The following is a 19,628-nucleotide window of genomic DNA, read 5'->3' on the forward strand; positions in this document are numbered from 1 at the left end:
CACTGAGTCACGCAGAGCCATCTGCCTGTGAGGAGGCTGGCACAGCACCCACACCTGGAGCCTCGGGAGGGCTCTGCTCGGATTCTCTCCTGTGCAGTGAGGATGTCAAGCCTCTGTGTGGAGTGCTTTTATTAAGAAGTCGTTCTGGCCGGGCGCGGTGGCTCAAGCCTGTAATCCCAGCACTTTGGGAGGCCGAGACGGGCGGATCACGAGGTCAGGAGATCGAGACCATCCTGGCTAACACGGTGAAACCCTGTCTCTACTAAAAAATACAAAAAAACTAGCCGGGCGAGGTGGCGGGCGCCTGTAGTCCCAGCTACTTGGGAGGCTGAGGCAGGAGAATGGCGTAAACCCGGGAGGCGGAGCTTGCAGTGAGCTGAGATCCGGCCACTGCACTCCAGCCTGGGCGACAGAGCGAGACTCCGTCTCAAAAAAAAAAAAAAAAAGAAGTTCTGATGGTAGGCATGGGAAATGGAGTGGCTTTTTGAGATAAAAAGGAGATATCTCAAGCCTTAAATAATTATTTACCTGTTACAGAGGGTAATAGTTGTAAAATATTGTTATTGTCTTAAAATAAGGTATTTTGAAGCTCCTCTCCTTAACAGAATCTGCCTCAGAACTTTGATTTCTAATATCCAATTTGGTAATACCTCAAAAAGTTACACATAGAATTATTGTGTGACTAAGCAGTTCTACCTGTGAATATATGCGCAACAGAATTGAACACTGGCTTTCAAACAAACACATGTGCATAGATGTTTGTAGCAGCACCATTCACAATAGCCAAAATGTAGAAACAACCAACATGTGCATAAATGAATGAGTGGAGAAACAAATTGCGGAGCGCCCGCCCCCTGGAGTATTATCAGCCGTTAAATGGACCTCAGTACAGTCAAAGGCTGCAACATGGATAAGCCCCCAAATACTATGATATGTGAAAGAAGCCAAATAGAAATGACCGTGTATTGTGTGGTTCTATTTATATGAAATATCTAGAATAGTAAAATTCATTGAATCAGAGTGGACTAGTGGCCAGCAGGGGTGCTAGGGAAGAGAGGGAGAGGAAGTGAAGAACAGGGAGTGACTGCTAAATCAATGTCGAGTCTCCTTTTGAATGATGAAGATGTTTTGGAACCAGATGGTGGCAGTGGTTGCACAACACTGTGAGTGTACTAAATGCCACTGAGCTGTATACTTAAAAATGGTTAATTTGATGTTATGTGAACTTTACCTTATTAAAAGAATGAAGTCCATCCCAGGACTTTGGGAGGCTGAGGCAGGTGGATCACTTGAGGTCAGGAGTTCAAGACTAGCCTGACCAACATGGTGAAATCCCATCTCTACTAAAATACAAAAATTGGCCGGGCGCGGTGGCTCAAGCCTGTAATCCCAGCACTTTGGGAGGCCGAGGCGGGCGGATCACAAGGTCAGGAGATTGAGACCATCCTGGCTAACACGGTGAAACCCCGTCTCTACTAAAAAAAAAAAAAATACAAAAAAACTAGCCGGGCGAGGTGGCAGGCGCCTGTAGTCCCAGCTACTCGGGAGGCTGAGGCAGGAGAATGGCGTGAACCGGGAGGCAGAGCTTGCAGTGAGCTGAGATCTGGCCAGTGCACTCCAGCTTGGGTGACAGAGCGAGACTCCGTCTCAAAACAAACAAACAAACAAACAAAAATTAGCCAGGCGTGGTGGTGCACACCTGTAATCCCAGCTACTCAGGAGGCTGAAGCAGGAGAATTACTTGGACCTGGGAGGCGGAGGTTGCAGTGAGCGAAGATTGCACCACTGCACTCCAGCCTGGGAGACAGAGCTAAACTCCATCTCAAAAATGAAAAAAAGGCCGGGTGTGGTGGCTCACGCCTGTAATCCCAGCACTTTGGGAGGCCGAGACGGGCGGATCACGAGGTCAGGAGATCGAGACCATCCTGGCTAACATGGTGAAGCTACTGAAAAAAATACAAAAAATTAGCCAGGCGTGGTAGTGGCACTGTAGTCCCAGCTACTCAGGAGGCTGAGGCAGGAGAATGGCGTGAACCCGGGAGGCGGAGCTTGCAGTGAGCCAAGATCGCGCCACCGCACTCCAACCTGGACGACAGAGTGAGACTCCATCTCAAAAAAAAAAAGATAATAAAAATAAAGTCCAAAGAATTGGACTGAAATGTGAAAGAAAAACTATATTCTTACTTCTGAAGATGATTAAGTTTTTGTTTTTTTTTGTTTTTTTTTGTTTTTTGAGACGAAGTCTTGTTCTGTCGCCAAGGCTGGAGTGCAGTGGCGCGATCTCGGCTCACTGCAAGCTCCGTCTCCCGGGTTCACACCATTCTCCTGCCTCAGCCTCCCGAGTAGCTGGGACTACAGGCTCCCGCCACCTCGCCCGGCTAGTTTTTCATATTTTTTTTAGTAGAGACGAGGTTTCACCGTGTTAGCCAGGATGGTCTCCATCTCTTGACCTCGCGATCCGCCTGTCTCGGCCTCCCAAAGTGCTGGGATTACAGGCTTGAGCCGATGATTAAGTTTTTTACATTGTCCAGATGGTTTAGGGGATGCACTTTATTGAGGTTAAATTGCAAGTTAAAAAAAAAAAATTAGGCTAAGGCCTGGCGCGGTGGCTCAAGCCTGTAATCCCAGCACTTTGGGAGGCCGAGACGGGCGGATCACGAGGTCAGGAGATCAAGACCATCCTGGCTAACATGGTGAAACCCCGTCTCTACTAAAAATACAAAAAACTAGCTGGGCGAGGTGGCGGGCGCCTGTAGTCCCAGCTACTTGGGAGGCTGAGGCAGGAGAATGGCGTAAACCCGGGAGGCGGAGCTTGCAGTGAGCCGAGATTGCGCCACTGCACTCCAGTCCCGGCGACAGAGCGAGACTCCGCCTCAAAAAAAAAAAAAAAAAATTAGGCTACATAGAATTACCTGAATTTCAATTCTGAGAAGCACTTTGGACTGTCCATTTTTAAAAACCCGCTATTGTGATCCACTTACTCCATTTGCCAGCCTGAACCCATTAACATCAGTGTCTGTATGTAGGATGGGCTCAGCTGGTGTGTGTACAGCTAGTACTACAAGTGATGGTCGTGCAGAAGCACGTGTCATCCTGGCCCACACATAGCCTGATGTAGGAACCAGCTATTAAATTGTGGTGTGGGACATCTGTGTGGTGTCAGGAAGAAGAGTTGTGAGTTCTCAAAGAATTCAGAGACCTAGGAGGAGCTGGTCCTGGATGGACAGGGAGAGGAGGAAGGAGGCAGGAAGAGCACAGCAAGGGCTTCAAGGCTGGCCGTGTTCGTGTGCGTGCATTGGAGGGCAGGGCACACAGGTTCCTGATGACCAGCCAGACTAAGACTCGGTAAGAGGTGCAGAAGGGGTTCAGTGCAGAATGCCACAGTGGAAGCCACTGGGGAACTGGGAAGGGCTGGCAAGAGGTAGGCACAGTGGGCGAGCCAACAGCCTTGACAGGGATGGGAGATGAGGAGAGTCATTTAATCACAGATGTTAAGGTTACAGAAATGTTTTTATTTTCAAGATCACAAACAACATTGACCCAGTGGGAAGAATCCAAATGCGCACGAGGAGGACACTGCGGGGGCACCTGGCCAAGATATACGCCATGCACTGGGGCACAGACTCCAGGTAGGTGTGGGCATGAGCAGGATGCTGCTTGATATGTTCAGGGGCTGCTCTGTTTTCCTAGGGGAAAATAACCTAAACAAACCCATTTGCTGTGTTGTGCAGTGAAAACATTAGGAAGTTGGATCAGAACTCTGGCTATGCCACATGCAGCACTCACAGATGCATATTCCCTGTCCAGTTTCCACTTCTTTGGGCTGAAAGGACACTGCCATTTCTTCACTGAGTCACATTAATAGAAGTTCTGACTTTTCTTTCTCCCTTCTCACATCTCTTTCAGTTTCTAGACCTCTGTCCTCCCAGTTCTACTGTATCCTACTTATGGGAACTTGGGGAAGTTACCTCTCTGTGCCTGTTTCTCAGGGCTGGTTGGCCCTCGCCCTCTTGTGATTTCAGTGCCCTGGCTCAGGAAATCACCGAACCTTCCCCGAGGATCCTGAGAGATTAAGTGTATTGAGCCTTAGCATCGTGCTGTGTGTGCTTTACTGTAGCAGACACGGGAACGCGCCATGAGCTGTTTTCATCGTTCTCTCACCTGGCCTGTCTGCCCTGTGTTCCTTTGGTTTACCATCCCCAGAGATAATTCCCTTCATGGGCTCCTATTTCTTTTCTTTTCCTTTCTGTTTTTTGTTTTTTTTTTTTTTAAGACGGAGTCTCGCTCTGTCACCCAGGCTGGAGTGCCGTGGCGCGATCTCGGCTCACTGCAAGCTCCGCCTCCTGGTTCACGCCATTCTCCTGCCTCAGCCTCCCGAGTGGCTGGCTGGAACTACAGGTGCCTGCCACCACGCCTGGCTAATTTTTTTGTATTTTTAGTAGAGACGGGGTTTCACCGTGTTGGCCAGGATAGTTTTGATCTCCTGACCTCATGATCCACCCCCCGGGCCTCCCAAAGTGCTGGGATTATAGGCATGAGCCACCGCGCCCGGCCTCTTTTTTGTTGTTGTTGGAGGCAGGGTCTCACTCTGTCAGTCATACTGGAGTGCAGTGGTGTGATCATATCTCACTGCAGCCTCGACCTCCTAGGCTCCAGCAACCCTTCATACTCAGCCTCCCAAGTGGCTGAGACCATCAGCATGTGCCACCATGCCTGGCTAATATTTTTGGTTTTTTTATAGAGACAGGGTCTCCCTTTGTTGCTGACACTGGTCTCAAACTCCTGGCCCCTAAGTGATCCTTCCACTTCGGCCTCCCGGAGTGCTGAGATTCTAGGTGTGAGCCACCACCACTTCCAGCCTATTTTTTGTACTTTATATGCCTTGCTTCTCCACCAGGCATCTCACTTCTGTGACCCCACACTCTGATTTAGAGGCTATTACAAAGTCTTACTTGCTGCCTGTTCTATCCAAATAATTTAATAAAATACTGTTTGATTTGTGTAGCTATGACATGCTCGCTCAAGCACCTGACATAACACTTTTTAACACACCTTCTTTGAGTAGCATTTCTCTGTGTTCCATTGTTCGCGTGGGGTTTTCTGCTTGGCTTTTTCTTTGTTGGTGAGATTGTCTGCTTTAGAGCACAGACAGCTAGAGAACCAAAGACTCTCTCTTTAGTGTGTTCTCTATAGTATCCCATACAATTCCATATGCAAATGAGAGCTCACAGGATGGTTCCAATGACGGCAGGAGTCAGAAAGAATGAGAATGGGAAGGGGAGGGTGGGGAAGTAGGGAAATGATGTTCGGAGGGTACAGAGTTTTGGTCAGGAATACATTTTAGAAATCTGCACAGCATGGAGACTGCAGTTCATCCTAATTGTTAGTAAAGTAGACTTAAGTGTCGCTACCACAGAGGAAATGGGAAGCGATGGGTATGTTGATTAGCTTGTTTGTTTCGCAAGGTGGATATATATGAAAATATCCCATTGTACTCCATAAATGTGTATATAATTATTTGTCAAAAGTTGTTTTAAATATTCAAAATAAATAAATAACCAGGCACATTGGTTCATGCCTCTCATCCCAGCACTTTGGGAGGCCAAGGCAGGCAATGGCTTGAGCCCAGGACTTCAAGACCAGCCTAGGCCACATGGCGAGACCCCTTCTCTACAAAAAGCACAAAAATGAGTTAGCTGTTGTTGTGTGCACCTGGAGTCCCAGCTACTCAGGAGGCTGAGGTGGGAGGATCACTTGAACCCAGGAGGCAGGGAAGCAGAGCTTGCAGTGAGCCGAGATCACCCCACTGTGCTTCAGCCTGCATGGCAGAGTGAGACCCTGTCTCTAAATAAATAAGTAAATAAGTATATACTTTGTGAATTCAAAGTTATTCCTTTAAAAAAATTAAAAGCAATAAAAAAAATATGTTCTGGCCGAGTGCAGTGGCTCACCCTTGTAATCCCAGCACTTTGGGAGGCCGAAGTGGGTGGATCACTTGAGGTTAAGAGTTTGAGACCAGCCTCCTGGCCAACATGGCAAAACCCCATCTCTACTAAAAATTTAAAAATTAGCTGGGCGTGCTGACTGTAGTCCCAGCTACTTGGAAGGCTGAGATACGCAGAGGTTACGGTGAGCCGAAGTTGCACCACTGGGTAACAGAGTGACATCTGACTCAAAAAAAAAAAAAAAAAGAAAATGTTGTTACTAGTCTATCTATGTTAGAACTTACTGTCAAAAGTAGTTGCGAAACAAAACAATATGCTACCTCTGGGGCCTTTCGTCCATGTGTGGGGACATTGGTGTCCGGATCAGGCAGGTTATTGGAGTGGACAGTGCTGTTGCTGGGGAGTGTTCGGGTACTCAGAGCACTGCACTGCCAAGTAATGTGTCTCTTTCACCAGCCGGGCTCTGGACTGGGCAGTCTGGAAGGGATGAGAGTGACCTGCTGGCAGGTTGTTCAGGAACCTAAGACATGGGTGTGTGACCTGAGCAGTGGAGGTGGGGCTCGGGCCCCACCAGATCACTGGATGGGAGACTTTATGATCCCTCTGTCTCAAACACACTTTGTGTCTTGAAAGCCCCAGGATTAGAAGGAAGAAAAGCAAGGGCTGACAAAGCAGGACCAAGTTCAGAGTCATGGCCACTCTGTGAGCAAGGTGGTGTTCAATGAGGCCTGTGGGAGGCTGGGGTGCCACATTGGTCCTTGTTCTTGGACAGGGTGCTAGGTGCATGGCATTTGTTGTATAATTGCACAGTCATGAGAAAACCAAAATAATATTATGGAGAACCTCTGCTTTCCAGAGCCTTCTAGAGAGTGCTTGTTCTAAATAGTCATTTGTTTCTGGATAGGCTAGTGTTTGCCTCTTTAAGGTCCAAAAGAGGTTTTTTGGGGGGAGGGTGTGTGTGTGTGTGTATATCTATCCTTGTTCCATAAGCTCTCTTTTTTTTTTTTTGGGCACAATGTGCAGATTTATTACGTAGGTATACCTGTGCCATGTTGGTTTGCTGCACCCATTAACGCGTCATTTACATTAGATATTTCTCCTAATGCTACTCCTCCCCCTGCCGCCCACCCCATGACAGAGGGGGGAGGGTATATATTTTCTTTAATCTTCATATTTCCTGCCTTCATAAACAAATGTTACTGCTTAAGACTTTTTGCATGACTTAAAGATATAATTTATGAATACCAGTTCTTTTTTTTTTTTGAGATGGAGTCTCACTCTGTCACCCAGGCTGGAGTGCAGGGGTGTGATCTTGGCTCACTGCAAGCTCAGCCTCCTGAGTAGCTGGGACTACAGGCGCCTGCTACCATGCCTGGCTAATTTTTTTGTAATTTTAGTAGAGATGGGGTTTCACCATGTTAGCCAGGATGGTCTCAATCTCCTGACCTCGTGATCCGCCTGCCTCGGCCTCCCAAAGTGCTGGGATTACAGGCGTGAGCCACCGCATCCAGCCTATGAATACCAGTTCTTTCACTGTGTGTGTTTGATTTATGGACACTATGAAACAGTAGAAATGACTACTAATTTGTCTTTCTCTTCTCTTCTCTTCTCTTCTCTTCTTTTTTTTTTTTTTTTTGTTTGAGATGAAGTCTTGTTGCCCAGACTGGAGTGCAGTGGCAGCTCACTGCAAGCTGGACTTATTGCAAGCTCCGCCTCCTGGGTTCATGCCATTCTCCTGCCTCAGCCTCCTGAGTAGCTGGGAATACAGACTCCCCCCACCATGCCCAGCTCATTTTTTTGGTTATATTTTTAGTAGAGAAGGGGTTTCACTGTTAGCCAGGATGGTCTCGATCTCCTGACCTCGTGATCTGCCTGCCTCAGCCTCCCTAAGTGCTAGGAGTACAGGCGTAAGCCACTGCGCCCGGCCTAGTTTGTCTTTCAAAACTACATGAGGCTAGACGCGGTGGCTCACACCTGTCATCCCAGCACTTTGGGAGGCCGAGGCAGGTGGATCCCTTGAGTTCAGAAGTTTGAGACCAGCCTGACCAACGTGGTGAAACCCCATCTCTGAAAATACAAAAATTAGCCAGGGGTGTTGGCGAACGCTGTAGTTTCAGTGACTCAAGAGGCTGAGGTGGGAGAATCGCTTGAACCCGGGAGGTGGAGGTTGCAGTGAACCAAGATTGCACCATTACACTCCAGCCTGGGCAACAGAGTGAGACTCTGTCTCAAAATACATAGATATAGGTATAGATATATATACACACGCGCGCACGTGCGCGCACACATTGCACTCCCACCTGGGTGACGGATCGAGACTCTGTCTCAAAAAGCAAAACAAAACACAAAGCTACATGAAAGGCCAGGCACCGTGGTTCACACCTGTAATCCCAGCACTTTGGGAGACTGAGGCGGGTGGATCACCGGAGGTCAGGAGTTTGAGACCAGCCTGGCCAACGTGGTGAAACCCCGTCCCTACCAAAAATACAAAAGTTAACCGGGTTGGTCGTGGGCACTTGTAATCCCAGGTACTCAGGAGGCTGAGGCAGAGAATTGCTTGAATCCAGGAGGCAGAGGTTGCAGTGAGCCAAGATTGCACCGCTGCACTCCAGCCTGGGTGACAGAGTGAGACTCTGTCTCAAAGAAAAAAAAAAAAACAAAAAAATCTACACGCGAGGTCTACAATGACTACTTGTTATGTATGTATTAACGTATCAGATGTACATTTGTAATATGTTTATCAATATATTTGTTTGTACTAAAAGGTGACTTTTTTTTTTTTGAGACTGGATCTCACTCTGTTGTCCATGCTAGAATGCAGTGGTGCGATCCTAGCTCACTGCAGTCTTGAACTGTGGTGCTCAAGCAATCCTCCTGCCTCAGCCTCCTGAGTAGCTGGTACCACAGGTGCACATTACCGTGCCCAGCTGATTTTTTAAAAATATTTTTTGTAGAGACCGGGTCTCCCTATGTTGCCCATGTTGGTCTCAAACTCCTGGACTTAACCGATCTCTTATCTCAGCCTCCCAAAGTGCTGGGGTTACAGACATGAGCCACCACCCTCCCTCCTTTGAGTTAAATGAAGGGCGTTAGGTGTTTTGACTTTTGACAGCTACTTTCAGGGTACTGGAGCCATTTAGCTTGCTTCCGGGCTCTTGCCTCTATGTTCTAGGTGAGTGGCACCTCAGATAATTGATTGTTGAGTAGGCACTAGCAGGCAACGTGAACCCAGTTCTTGAACAGCTCTCTGATCCGGGACTAGGAGGCATGTCTTCTCTCACCTTCTGGAGGATCAGTCGACAGCTTACATGCCCCTAATCCCTCTGGAAGTCAGCAGTTATTAAGCTCTCTGACCGGGAGACATCTGTAAAGGTGATCCTCCTAATCTAGGAGGATGAGCTGCTTTAGATCAGCTCTGATACTCAACAGAAAGTCTTAGAAGGGCTGGGCAGAAATGGAGCTAGAGAGGGAACCTCATACCATTACATAGAAATAATTTTCAGTGTTTAATATGTTGATGACAACCTGGATTGAGAAGTTTGCTTTAAGAATTGCATCTGAAGGCTGGGTGCAGTGGCTCACGCCTGTAATCCTGGCCGAGGTGGGCAGATTGCCTGAGCTCAGGAGTTCGAGACCAGCATGGCAAAACCCTGTCTCTACTAAAAATACAAAAAGTTAGCCAGGCATGGTGGTGCACACCTGTAATTCCAGCTACTGGGAAGGCTGACACATGAGAATTGCTTCAACCTGGGAGGCAGAGGTTGGAGTGAGCTGAGATTGTGCCATGTTGCTCCAGCCTGAATGACAGAGTGAGACTCTGTCTCAAAATAATAATAATAATAATAATAGCATCTGAAAAATAATAGGATGGGAGCCTACACTTAGTTTTTAGTTCTGTGATAAATTTTGTAATAAATTGCAGGTGAAAAGGCTTTTATTTGTTAAACTCATTGACACCTTTGTAAAGAAAGTTAGTACTTAGTGTACCAAAACATCTAGTTTGATATTAAGAGTGTCAGTTATCAACAAAACTTGAGAGAGCGTTACTCCAGCTTTGGGTCAGCTTTAAGAAGTTACATATGTTCACAGCTGAAATAGTTAAAACCTGCATTTTGAGGCACCGTGGCTTACGCCTGTAATCGCAACATTTTGGGAGGCCAAGGCAGGCAGATCACTTGAGGCCAGGAGTTGGAGACCAGCCTGGCTAACATGGGGAAACCCCATCTCTACTGAAAATACAAAAATTAGCCAGGTATGGTGGCACATGCCTGTAATCCCAGCTACTTGGGAGACTGAGGCATGAGAATCACTTGAACCCAGGAGACAGAGTTTGCAGTGAGCCGAGATCACGCCAGTGCACTCCAGCTTGAGTGACAGAGGGAGACTCTGTCTCAGAAAAACAAAAACAAAACCCTCTTTTGATAAAATCCTTAAAAGTAAAAATCCTTATGCCAACATTTACCGTACTGACAGATATCTCTGCATCAAACAGTAGAACCTTCTTGCTCTTCATTGAAAACGGCATTCTGTGTTACAGAGTTCCTTAGGACCTCTCCTGAGCAACTGTGGTTCCCAGGAGTTATTTTCACCCACCTTACTCGCCTGCTAAGGTGAAATTCTTTTCCTCCTTATTCATATTTTCCTTTTAGTATGGAGCTCCTTTTCAACACGTGGATTCCAAACTGAGCACAGTTGCCAGAGCAAGGAAATAATTATGAAAAAATTGATGGTTGGGCGCAGTGGCTCAATACTTGTAATACCAGCACTTTGGGAGGCTGAGGTGGGCAGGTTGCCTGAGGTCAGGAGTTAGAGACCAGCCTGACCAACATGGAGAATCCCCGTCTCTACTAAAAATACAAAATTAGCTGGCCGTGGTGGCACATGCCTATAATCCTAGCTACTTTGGAGACTGAGGCAGGAGAATTGCTTGAACCCAGGAAGCGGAGATTGTGGTGAGCCGACGCGCCATTGCACTCCAGCCTGGGCAACAAGAACAAAACTCCGTCTCAAAAACAAAAACAAAAAAGGCCAGGTGCGGTGGCTCATGCCTATAATCCCAGCACTTTGGGAAGCCGAGGTGAGCGGATCATGAGGTCAGGAGATCAATACCATCCTGGCTAACACAGTGAAACCCCGTCTCTACTAAAAATACAAAAAAAAATTAGCTGTGCAAGGTGGTGGGTGCCTGTAGTCCCAGCTACTCCGGAGGCTGAGGCAGGAGAATGGTGGGAACCCAGGAGGCAGAGCTTGCAGTGAGCCGAGATGGTACCACTGCACTCCAGCCCGGGCGACAGAGCGAGACTCCATCTCAGAAAAAGAAGAAAAATTTGTGATAGTTACTGGTCTCTGCTGCCGGACCAGGCGCAGTGGTGCTGTCGTTTACCAAGCGGGTGAGGAGGGAGTGCCTCCTTTGGTTTCTAGGAGACCTTGATTCCAATTTTAGCTCAGTCTGGGCAATTTCATGGGGTATTTTGGGTGAGAAATGTTTCATGAATTTGGAATGTCTTAAAAGTGGTTTGTTTTTTCATTTGTTTTGTTTTGTTTTTGTTTTTTCCAGTCAGGATCTCGCTCTGTTGCCCAGGCTAGTGTGCAGTGGTGCCATCTTGGCTTACTGCAACCTCCGCCTCCTGGGTTCAAGCAGTTCTGCCACCTCACCCTCCTGAGTAGCTGGGATTACAGGCATGCACTACCGTACCCAGCTATGTTTTTGTATTTGTGCAGTGGAGATGGGATTTTACCATGCCAGCCATGCTAGTCTCAAACTCCTGTGATCCACCTACCTTGGCCTCCCAGTGTTGGGGTTAAAGACTTGAGCCTCTAATTTGATTTGTAATGAAACCAAACAGAAGTACTTATGAAATGATGTCAGCCTGTCTCGGCTGACAAAGGGAATGGGTGCCAGGGGTGATATGGCCTGCATTCGGTTGGGGCCATGCACTCTCCACTCTCAACTGTAGTCTGTAACAGTGTTTTTGTTCATGCTTTTAAAGTTGGTCTGACATTTAGAGCCTTCCTTTCCTTCCTCCTCTCCTCTCCTCTTCCTCTTCCTCTTCATCCCTTCCTCCTGTCTTTCTTTCTGTCTTATCTTTCTGTCTTTCTTTCTTTTTTGAAACAGAGCCTTGCTCTATTGCCCAGGCTGGAGTCCAGTGGCATGATTTTGTCTCACTGTAACCTCCACCTCCTAGGTTCAAGCAATTCTTCTGCCTCAGCCTCCCGAGTAGCTGGGATTACAGGCGCGCACTACCATACCCAGCTAATTTTTGTATTTTTAGTAGAGACAGGGTTTCGCCATGTTGGCGAGGCTGGTCTTGAACTCCTGACTTCATGTGATCTGCCCACTTCGGCCTCCCAAAGTGTTGGGATTAGAGGCATGAGCCACTGTGCCCGACCAGAGATTTTTTTTCTTATAAATAAGTGGCTTTGTCTGAAGCACATGTAACATGGAAGCACATAAGTCACCAGAGTCTGGGTTTTAGTTTGTTGCCCTTGTACACTTTCTGTGTTATGTGGTACTGATAGGTTTGCTTTTGTCTGTCCCTCCAGGCTTCTCGTCAGTGCCTCGCAGGATGGTAAACTTATCATCTGGGACAGCTACACCACCAACAAGGTAGGGACTGGAAAATTCCCTTCCTTGGAAAACCCACCCAGGAAATAGTATTTTAAGCTCTGGAGTCTTTTTTGTTAAATCACATAATACAAGATAGGGAAGGCAGGAGTGGCAAGCTCTGTTTGTTAGTAGTGAGGTTGTGCAGGTGAGACAGGAGCTGAGTCACATGCCAGCACCTGTGACGGTCTCTTCCTCTGAACCAGGTGCTGTTGTGCTATTTTCCGTTATCTCCTTACCGAGCCGGTGGGAGCTGAGGACCTTCTGTGTTTCTGGGAGACCTCAATTCCAGTTTGAGCAGAGTCTGGGAAGTTCCATGTTTTATTTATAGAGTGCAGAAGTATCGTTTTTCATTTAATTATTAGTTTTTTAGGAGAGATCATCATACTTTAAAGTGTAATGTATGTTATTTTCAAGACTTAATCCAAATTGTACTGTTTTGAATAAAAAGTATTGTTGGCTGGGCATGGTGGCTTATGCCTGTAATCCTAGCACTTTGGGAGGCTGAGGTGGGCAGATCACAAGGTCAGTAGATCGAGACCATCCTGGCTAACAAAGTGAAACCCTGTCTTTACCAAAAATACAACAAATTAGCCGGGCGCGGTGGCGGGTGCCTGTAGTCCCAGCTACTCGGGAGGCTGAGGCAGGAGAATGGCGTGAACCTGGGAGGCGGAGCTTGCAGTGAGCTGAGATGGCACCACTGCACTCTTCCAGCCTGGGCGACAGAGCGAGACTCTCAAAAAAAAAAGTATTGTCATTGGTCCAAATATATACGTAAAAGATGTTAATTCAGTTTACTAAAGAATACTAAATGTGTATAAATGGTTGCATTCATTACAGCAGATCTAACACACTGGGAGAGATGTGGCAGGATAGATTATAGGAATGTCCATTTTGGTTATTCCGTAAAAATACTTTGTTTTCGGCTGGGTGCAGTTGCTCACACCTGTAATTCCAGCACTTGGGAGGCTGAAGCAGGTGGATCACCTGAGGTCAGGAGTTTGAGACCAGCCTAGCCAACATAGTGAAACCTCATTCTCTACTAAAAATACAAAAAATTAGCCAGGTGTGGTGGCAGGCACCTGTAATCCCAGCTACTCAGGGAGCTGAAGCAGGAGAATCACTTGAACCCAGGAGGCAGAGGTTGCAAGTGAGCCTAGATCGCGCCACTGCACTCAAATCTGGGCAACAAGAGCGAAACTCCATCTCAAAAGAAAAAAAAAAGTTTTGTTTTCAAATAAGTTCATAGCCATTTGACAGGGTAATGCAGTGTTTTCCTTCTAATATGTATGGGTTTTTTTGTTTATTTTTTCGAGACGGAGTGTTGCTCTTACCGCCCTGGCTGGAGTGCAGTGGCATTATCTCTGCTCACTGCAGCCTCCACCTCCCTGATTCAAGCAACTCTTCTGCTTCAGCCTCCTTGAGTAACTGGGATTGCAGGTGCCCACCACCACACCCAGCTAATTTTTGTATTTTAGCACAGATGGGGTTTCACCAATTTGAGGCCAGGCTGGTCTCAAATTCCTGACCTCAGGTGATCCACCCGCCTCAGCCTCCCAAAGTGCTGGAATTACAGGTGTGAGTCACCGCGCCCAGCCTGTTTGTTTTCTTGTGAGACGGAGTCTCGCTCTGTTGCCCAGGCTGGAGTGCAGTGATGTGATCTCAGCTCACTGCAACCTCTGCCTCCTAGGTTCAAGTGATTCTCCTGCCTCAGCCACCCGAGTAGCTGGGACTACAGGCATGTGCCATCACGCCTGGCTAATTTTGGTATATTTAGTAGAGACGGGGTTTCATTATGTTGTCTAGGCTGGTTTTGAACTCCTGACTTCAGGTGATCTGCCCACTTTAGCCTCCCAAAGTGCTGGGATTACTGGCGTCAGTGACCACACCCCGCCTAATAATGTAGTTTTGATGAGTAGGCAGCACTACTGTTAAGTCCCCACCTAATCATAAGTCGTGACTTTAGTAAAACTGGATTGTGTGGATTGAATTTGAATCCCATGTGCAGCACTGGACTTCTCATTAATAGGCTTCACCTGAGTGGCCACTCATGGGAATTACTCTCTAGATAATTTTGGCTCTTATTTTGTTCTGTTACCTCCTATGCAGTGAAAGTTGGAGATGAGAAAATCCTAGTGTCAGTGTTGTTTTTGAACATAAAGGTGTTTGCATCATCTGTGTTTCTGTCATTAGGTCCACGCCATCCCTCTGCGCTCCTCCTGGGTCATGACCTGTGCATATGCCCCTTCTGGGAACTATGTGGCCTGCGGTGGCCTGGATAACATTTGCTCCATTTACAATCTGAAAACTCGTGAGGGGAACGTGCGCGTGAGTCGTGAGCTGGCAGGACACACAGGTACCCATCCTTGTTCATAACCTTCAAGTGACACAGCTGTTTAGCCGGAGTACATTATATGCTTTGGATATTCACCTTTTATCAGTCATTATTATTATTATTATTATTTTTTTTTTTTTTTTTTTTTTGAGGCGGAGTCTCGCTCTGTCGCCCCGGACTGGAGTGCAGTGGCCGGATCTCAGCTCACTGCAAGCTCCGCCTCCCGGGTTTACGCCATTCTCCTGCCTCAGCCTCCCGAGTAGCTGGGACTACAGGCGCCCGCCACTTCGCCCAGCTAGTTTTTGTATTTTTAGTAGAGACGGTGTTTCACCGTGTTAGCCAGGATGGTCTCGATCTCCTGACCTCGTGATCCGCCCGTCTCGGCCTCCCAAAGTGCTGGGATTAAAGGCTTGAGCCACCGCGCCCGGCCCAGTCATTATTTTTTAATTAATTATTATTATTATTATTATTTTGAGGTGGAGTCTTGCTCTCTCGCCCAGGCTAGAGTGTATTGGCACGATCTTGGCTCACTGCAAGCTGTGCCTCCCAGGTTAACGCCATTCTCCTGCCTCAGCCTCCTGAGTAGCTGGGACTACAGGCGCCTGCCACCACGCCCATCTAATTTCTTTTTGCATTTTTAGTAGAGATGGGATTTCACCGTGTTAGCCAGGCTGGTCTTGAACTCCTAACCTCATGATCCGCCTGCCTTAGCCTTCCAAAGTGCTGGGATTATAGGCCTGAGCCACTGTGCCTGGCATTATCAATCATTATTAATGAGACTGGTTCAAATAAAAGTCACAGTAATGGCCAGAAGTCTTCTGAAAATGAAACTAAAAACAGGCCTGATATGCCTTTACCAGTAAGAAACCTGTGGATTTGCGCTGGACATGGTGGCTCATGCCTGTAATTACAACATTCTGGGAGTCCAAGGTAGGAGAATAGTTTGGAGCCAGGAGTTCGAGACCAGCTGGGGCAACAAAGCTTAGACCCCTTCTCTACAAAAAATGAAAAACTTAGCCACGCACAGTGGCGCACACCTGTGGTCCCAGCTTCTCGGGAGGATGGCTCAAGCCTGGGTGGTTGAGGCTGCAGGGAGCTATGATTGCACCACTGCACTCCAGGCTGGGGGAAAGCGAGACCCTGTCTCTGCAAATGAGGCAGAATAGAGCCCCGTGGCTGTAAGTGCTAGGTAGTCTATTATCTCACCAAGATTTTGTTTACTTGTGACACTAATTCATCATGAAAGGCATACATTTGCTGAAAGAGGATGTCCTATTCTAATATATTTTACCTCTCTGGCTGTATGATCTCTTCTCAGAAATGTTATGCCCCAGTACTTCTTGGTAACACTCTGCCCACTTCACATGCAGCCAAAGAAATCAGTTCATGGAGTCACTAGTACTGCTTTTGACACCCATTAAGCAGTCTGTTAAATAAGTTAATTTTGGCCAGATTACAAGTATAACCTTGTCCTTTGAAAGATACGCTGCTATTGTTGATTTCTGTTCTTGATTCTTTCCTGCCTTCTGCTTACTTTGGAGTTGCCTTCTTAATTTTCCAGCTGCCTAAAGTAGATTTGTAGGCCACTGGTTTGCTTCCTTTTCAGTTATAATTTAAATTTTTAAATTTCCCTCTAAGCATGGCTTTAGCCGCATCACACACATATTTTTAATATAGTCTTTTTTTTTTTTTTTTAAAGATGGAGTCCTGCTCTGTCGCCCAGGCTGGAGTGCAGTGGTGTGATCTCAGCTCACTGAAACCTCCACCCCCTGGGTTCAAGCGATTCTCCTGCCTCAGCTTCCCAAGTAGATTACAGACGTGCACCACAATGCCCGGCCAATTTTTGTATTTTTAGTAGAGACAGGGTTTTGCCATGTTGGTCAGGCTGGTCTTGAACTCCTGACCTCAAGTGATCCGCCCACCTCGGCCTCCCAAAGTGCTGAGATTACAGGCTTGAGCCACCGCTGCCAGCCTATATTGTCTTTTAATTATCATTCGATGTGAAATTTTTAATATCCTTGTGAGTGCTTATTTGACTTATGGGTTATTTAAATGTATAATTTTTACGTATCTGAAGTTTTCTTAGTTATCATTGATTTCTAATTAGATGCCATTGTGCTTTAAGACACACTCTGTATCATTTCAGTCCTTTGACATTTGAGGCTTGTTTTTAATGGAGCTGATGGTCTGTGATGGTGCCCGCGCTGTGTGCACATGGGAATGATGTGTGTGTTTGTTGTATCTGGGCTTGATTTTCTACATACATGTTAATTAGAGGAAGATTTTTGGCATGTTCAAATCTTCTGTATCTTTCTATGAAATGTTCATGTAGGGCTGTTAAAATGATTATGGATTTTCTAATTCTCCTGTTAATTCTGTCAATATGTGCTTCGGATACCTTGAACTCTTTTAGTAGATGCCTTTGTTTGTCCTCTCTTTGTGACTAATTGACCCTGTGACCCTGCTATCATGATGAACTGTTCTTTCTCACTCATAATGCTCTTTCTTGGGAACTGCTACTTTTTCTGATACTAATGTAGCCAGCCCTGCCTTCCTGAGGGTCCTTTCAGCTTAACTGTGTCTTTGAAAATAGTCGGTTATTGGCCAGGCGCGGTGGCTCAAGCCTGTAATCCCAGCACTTTGGGAGGCCGAGACGGGCGGATCACGAGGTCAGGAGATTGAGACCATCCTGGCTAATACGGTGAAACCCCGTCTCTACTAAAAAAATACAAAAAACTAGCCGGGCGAGGTGGCGGGCACCTGTAGTCCCAGCTACTCGGGAGGCTGAGGCGGGAGAATGGCGTGAACCCGGGAGGCAGAGCTTGCAGTGAGCTGAGATCCGGCCACTGCACTCCAGCCTGGGCGACAGAGCCAGACTCCGTCTCAAAAAAAAAAAAAAAGAAAAAGAAAATAGTCGGTTATAGACTTCACATAATTGTTGGGTCTTGGTTTTTTCTGCCTGCCTTTGGAATATGCTTTTGCACATTTATATTTCCTATTGTAGCTCTGCTACTTTGTCACCTTTTTGTCCCTTCATTTTTGTATTTTGGTTGTTCCTTTCCTACCTTCCTTTGAGTTACTTGATTACAGGCGTGAGCCACCACGCCTGGCCTGGGTTACTTGATTCTTTTAAGAAATCTATTTTACTTTGTGGGCTTTGTAGGTAAACCATTTTGCCCGATGTCTTAGTGGTGTCTTTAGGGATTATAGTGTACATTCGCAGTGTCTCGGGGTCCTCTAGTTAACTGTGGTCCTAGTTGATAGGAAACGTAAGGAGCTCGCAGCCACATATGGGCCTCCTGTCTGCCCTTCCTCACTCTTGGTGTGGTTTTCATATGCATCACACCTGTGTGTGTTACTAGCCCCATGATGCATTGTTGTATTCTTTACTTGAAACATTCTTAAGAAATTAGGGGTCTTATAATGTGAATAAATATGAAAGTAGGTCGGGCGCGGTGGCTCAAGCCTGTAATTCCCGCACTTTGCGAGGCCGAGGCGGGCAGATCACCTGAGGCCAGGAGTTTCAGATCAGCCTGGCCAACATGGCAAAACCCTGTGTCTACTAAAAATACAAAAATTAGCCGAGCATGGTGGCACGCACTTGTAGTCCCAGCTGCTCGGTAGGCTGAAGCAAGAGAATCGCTTGAACCTGGGAGGCGGAGGTTGCAGTGAGCTGAGATCACGCCACTGCACTCCAGCCTGGGTGACAGAGAGAGACTCTGTCTCAAAGAGAAAAGAATGAAATAAATCTACTCTGCCCTCCGGAGAGAGCTTCCATGTCCAGTGCCCTTCCCGCTCTCCTGCAGAGGCGCCTTCTGCGGGCGTCTGTCGGCCGAGAGCCCTACCCAGAACAAGTCATGGTTAGTGCAGGTCTCGGGTCTGCTGCTGGCAAAAGCACTTAGTGTTCATTTCCCTAAGATTTCTATTTTGCCTTTATTCTTGAAGGGTATTTTTGCTAGATATCTAGAATTATGGGTTGACTCTTTTTTTCATTTTTCATTTTTTTAGCAATCTAAAGATTTGTTTTGGGTTTTAGCAGTTTGCATGTAGGTGCCTCGATGTGATTTTCTTTGCATTTATTGTGCTTTGGCATCTTGAATCTATAAGTTTGTCTTTCACCAAATTTGGGAAGTTTTAGACCATGTCTTCAAATGCATCCTCTGTCCTTAGTCCCTGCCCCTCTGTGCTGCAATAACACATGCATCTGTGCTGTCCCCGAGGCTGTGGGGGCTGCGGCTTGTTCATCACTTTCCTACTTCAGATGTGTTCCTTTTTGTTGTTGTTGTTAGCACCGCTCACTTGCTTAAACCTTTTTATTTCCATTCAAGTCCATGTACTTGTTACCTCTGATAAACTAAGGCTCTCCAGCAGATTCTTTATGTCAGATAGTCCTTCTGCAGTTCTAGAATTTCTATTGCTTTTATGTAGAAATGTTTTATTTTCCTGCTGAGATTCCCTGTCCTTGTATAATAGCATGTTTTATTTTGCATCCACAAGGAGAGTTTAAGAGCTGCCTTTAGAGTTCTTGTCTGCTGATCTCAGCATCTCATTTTCCTGAGGTTGGTCCTTGCGGATCTCTCCTCTGGAATCTGAGTGACATTTTGCTATTTTTTAGTACATGTAGTAATTTCAAATTGTATTCTGGACATTGTAAATATTGTGTCATAGAGACTTTGTGTCTGGTTACGTTCTCCAGAATTAACTGATGTTTAGTTTCGTTTTATCAGGCAGTCTGTCTCTTTCT

The 19,628-nt window shown here is 46.6% G+C and overlaps 1 protein-coding gene across 4 annotated transcripts in view; it reads left to right on the top strand.

The window, feature by feature from the left end:
* The window catches only part of GNB1 (G protein subunit beta 1), a 116,407-nt gene that overhangs the window by 79,946 nt on the left and 16,833 nt on the right, over nucleotides 1-19,628 (top strand). For all 4 annotated transcript variants that reach the window (XM_033228692.1, XM_033228690.1, XM_033228693.1 and 1 more), the window contains 3 exons: nucleotides 3,523-3,629; nucleotides 12,489-12,552; nucleotides 14,743-14,905. In XM_033228692.1, coding sequence (XP_033084583.1) covers nucleotides 3,523-3,629; nucleotides 12,489-12,552; nucleotides 14,743-14,905 — 334 coding nt within the window. The remainder of the gene's footprint in view (nucleotides 1-3,522; nucleotides 3,630-12,488; nucleotides 12,553-14,742; nucleotides 14,906-19,628) is intronic.

Source organism: Trachypithecus francoisi, unplaced genomic scaffold, assembly GCF_009764315.1.
Source record: "Trachypithecus francoisi isolate TF-2019V2 unplaced genomic scaffold, Tfra_2.0 Lachesis_group12, whole genome shotgun sequence".
NCBI lineage: Eukaryota > Metazoa > Chordata > Mammalia > Primates > Cercopithecidae > Trachypithecus > Trachypithecus francoisi.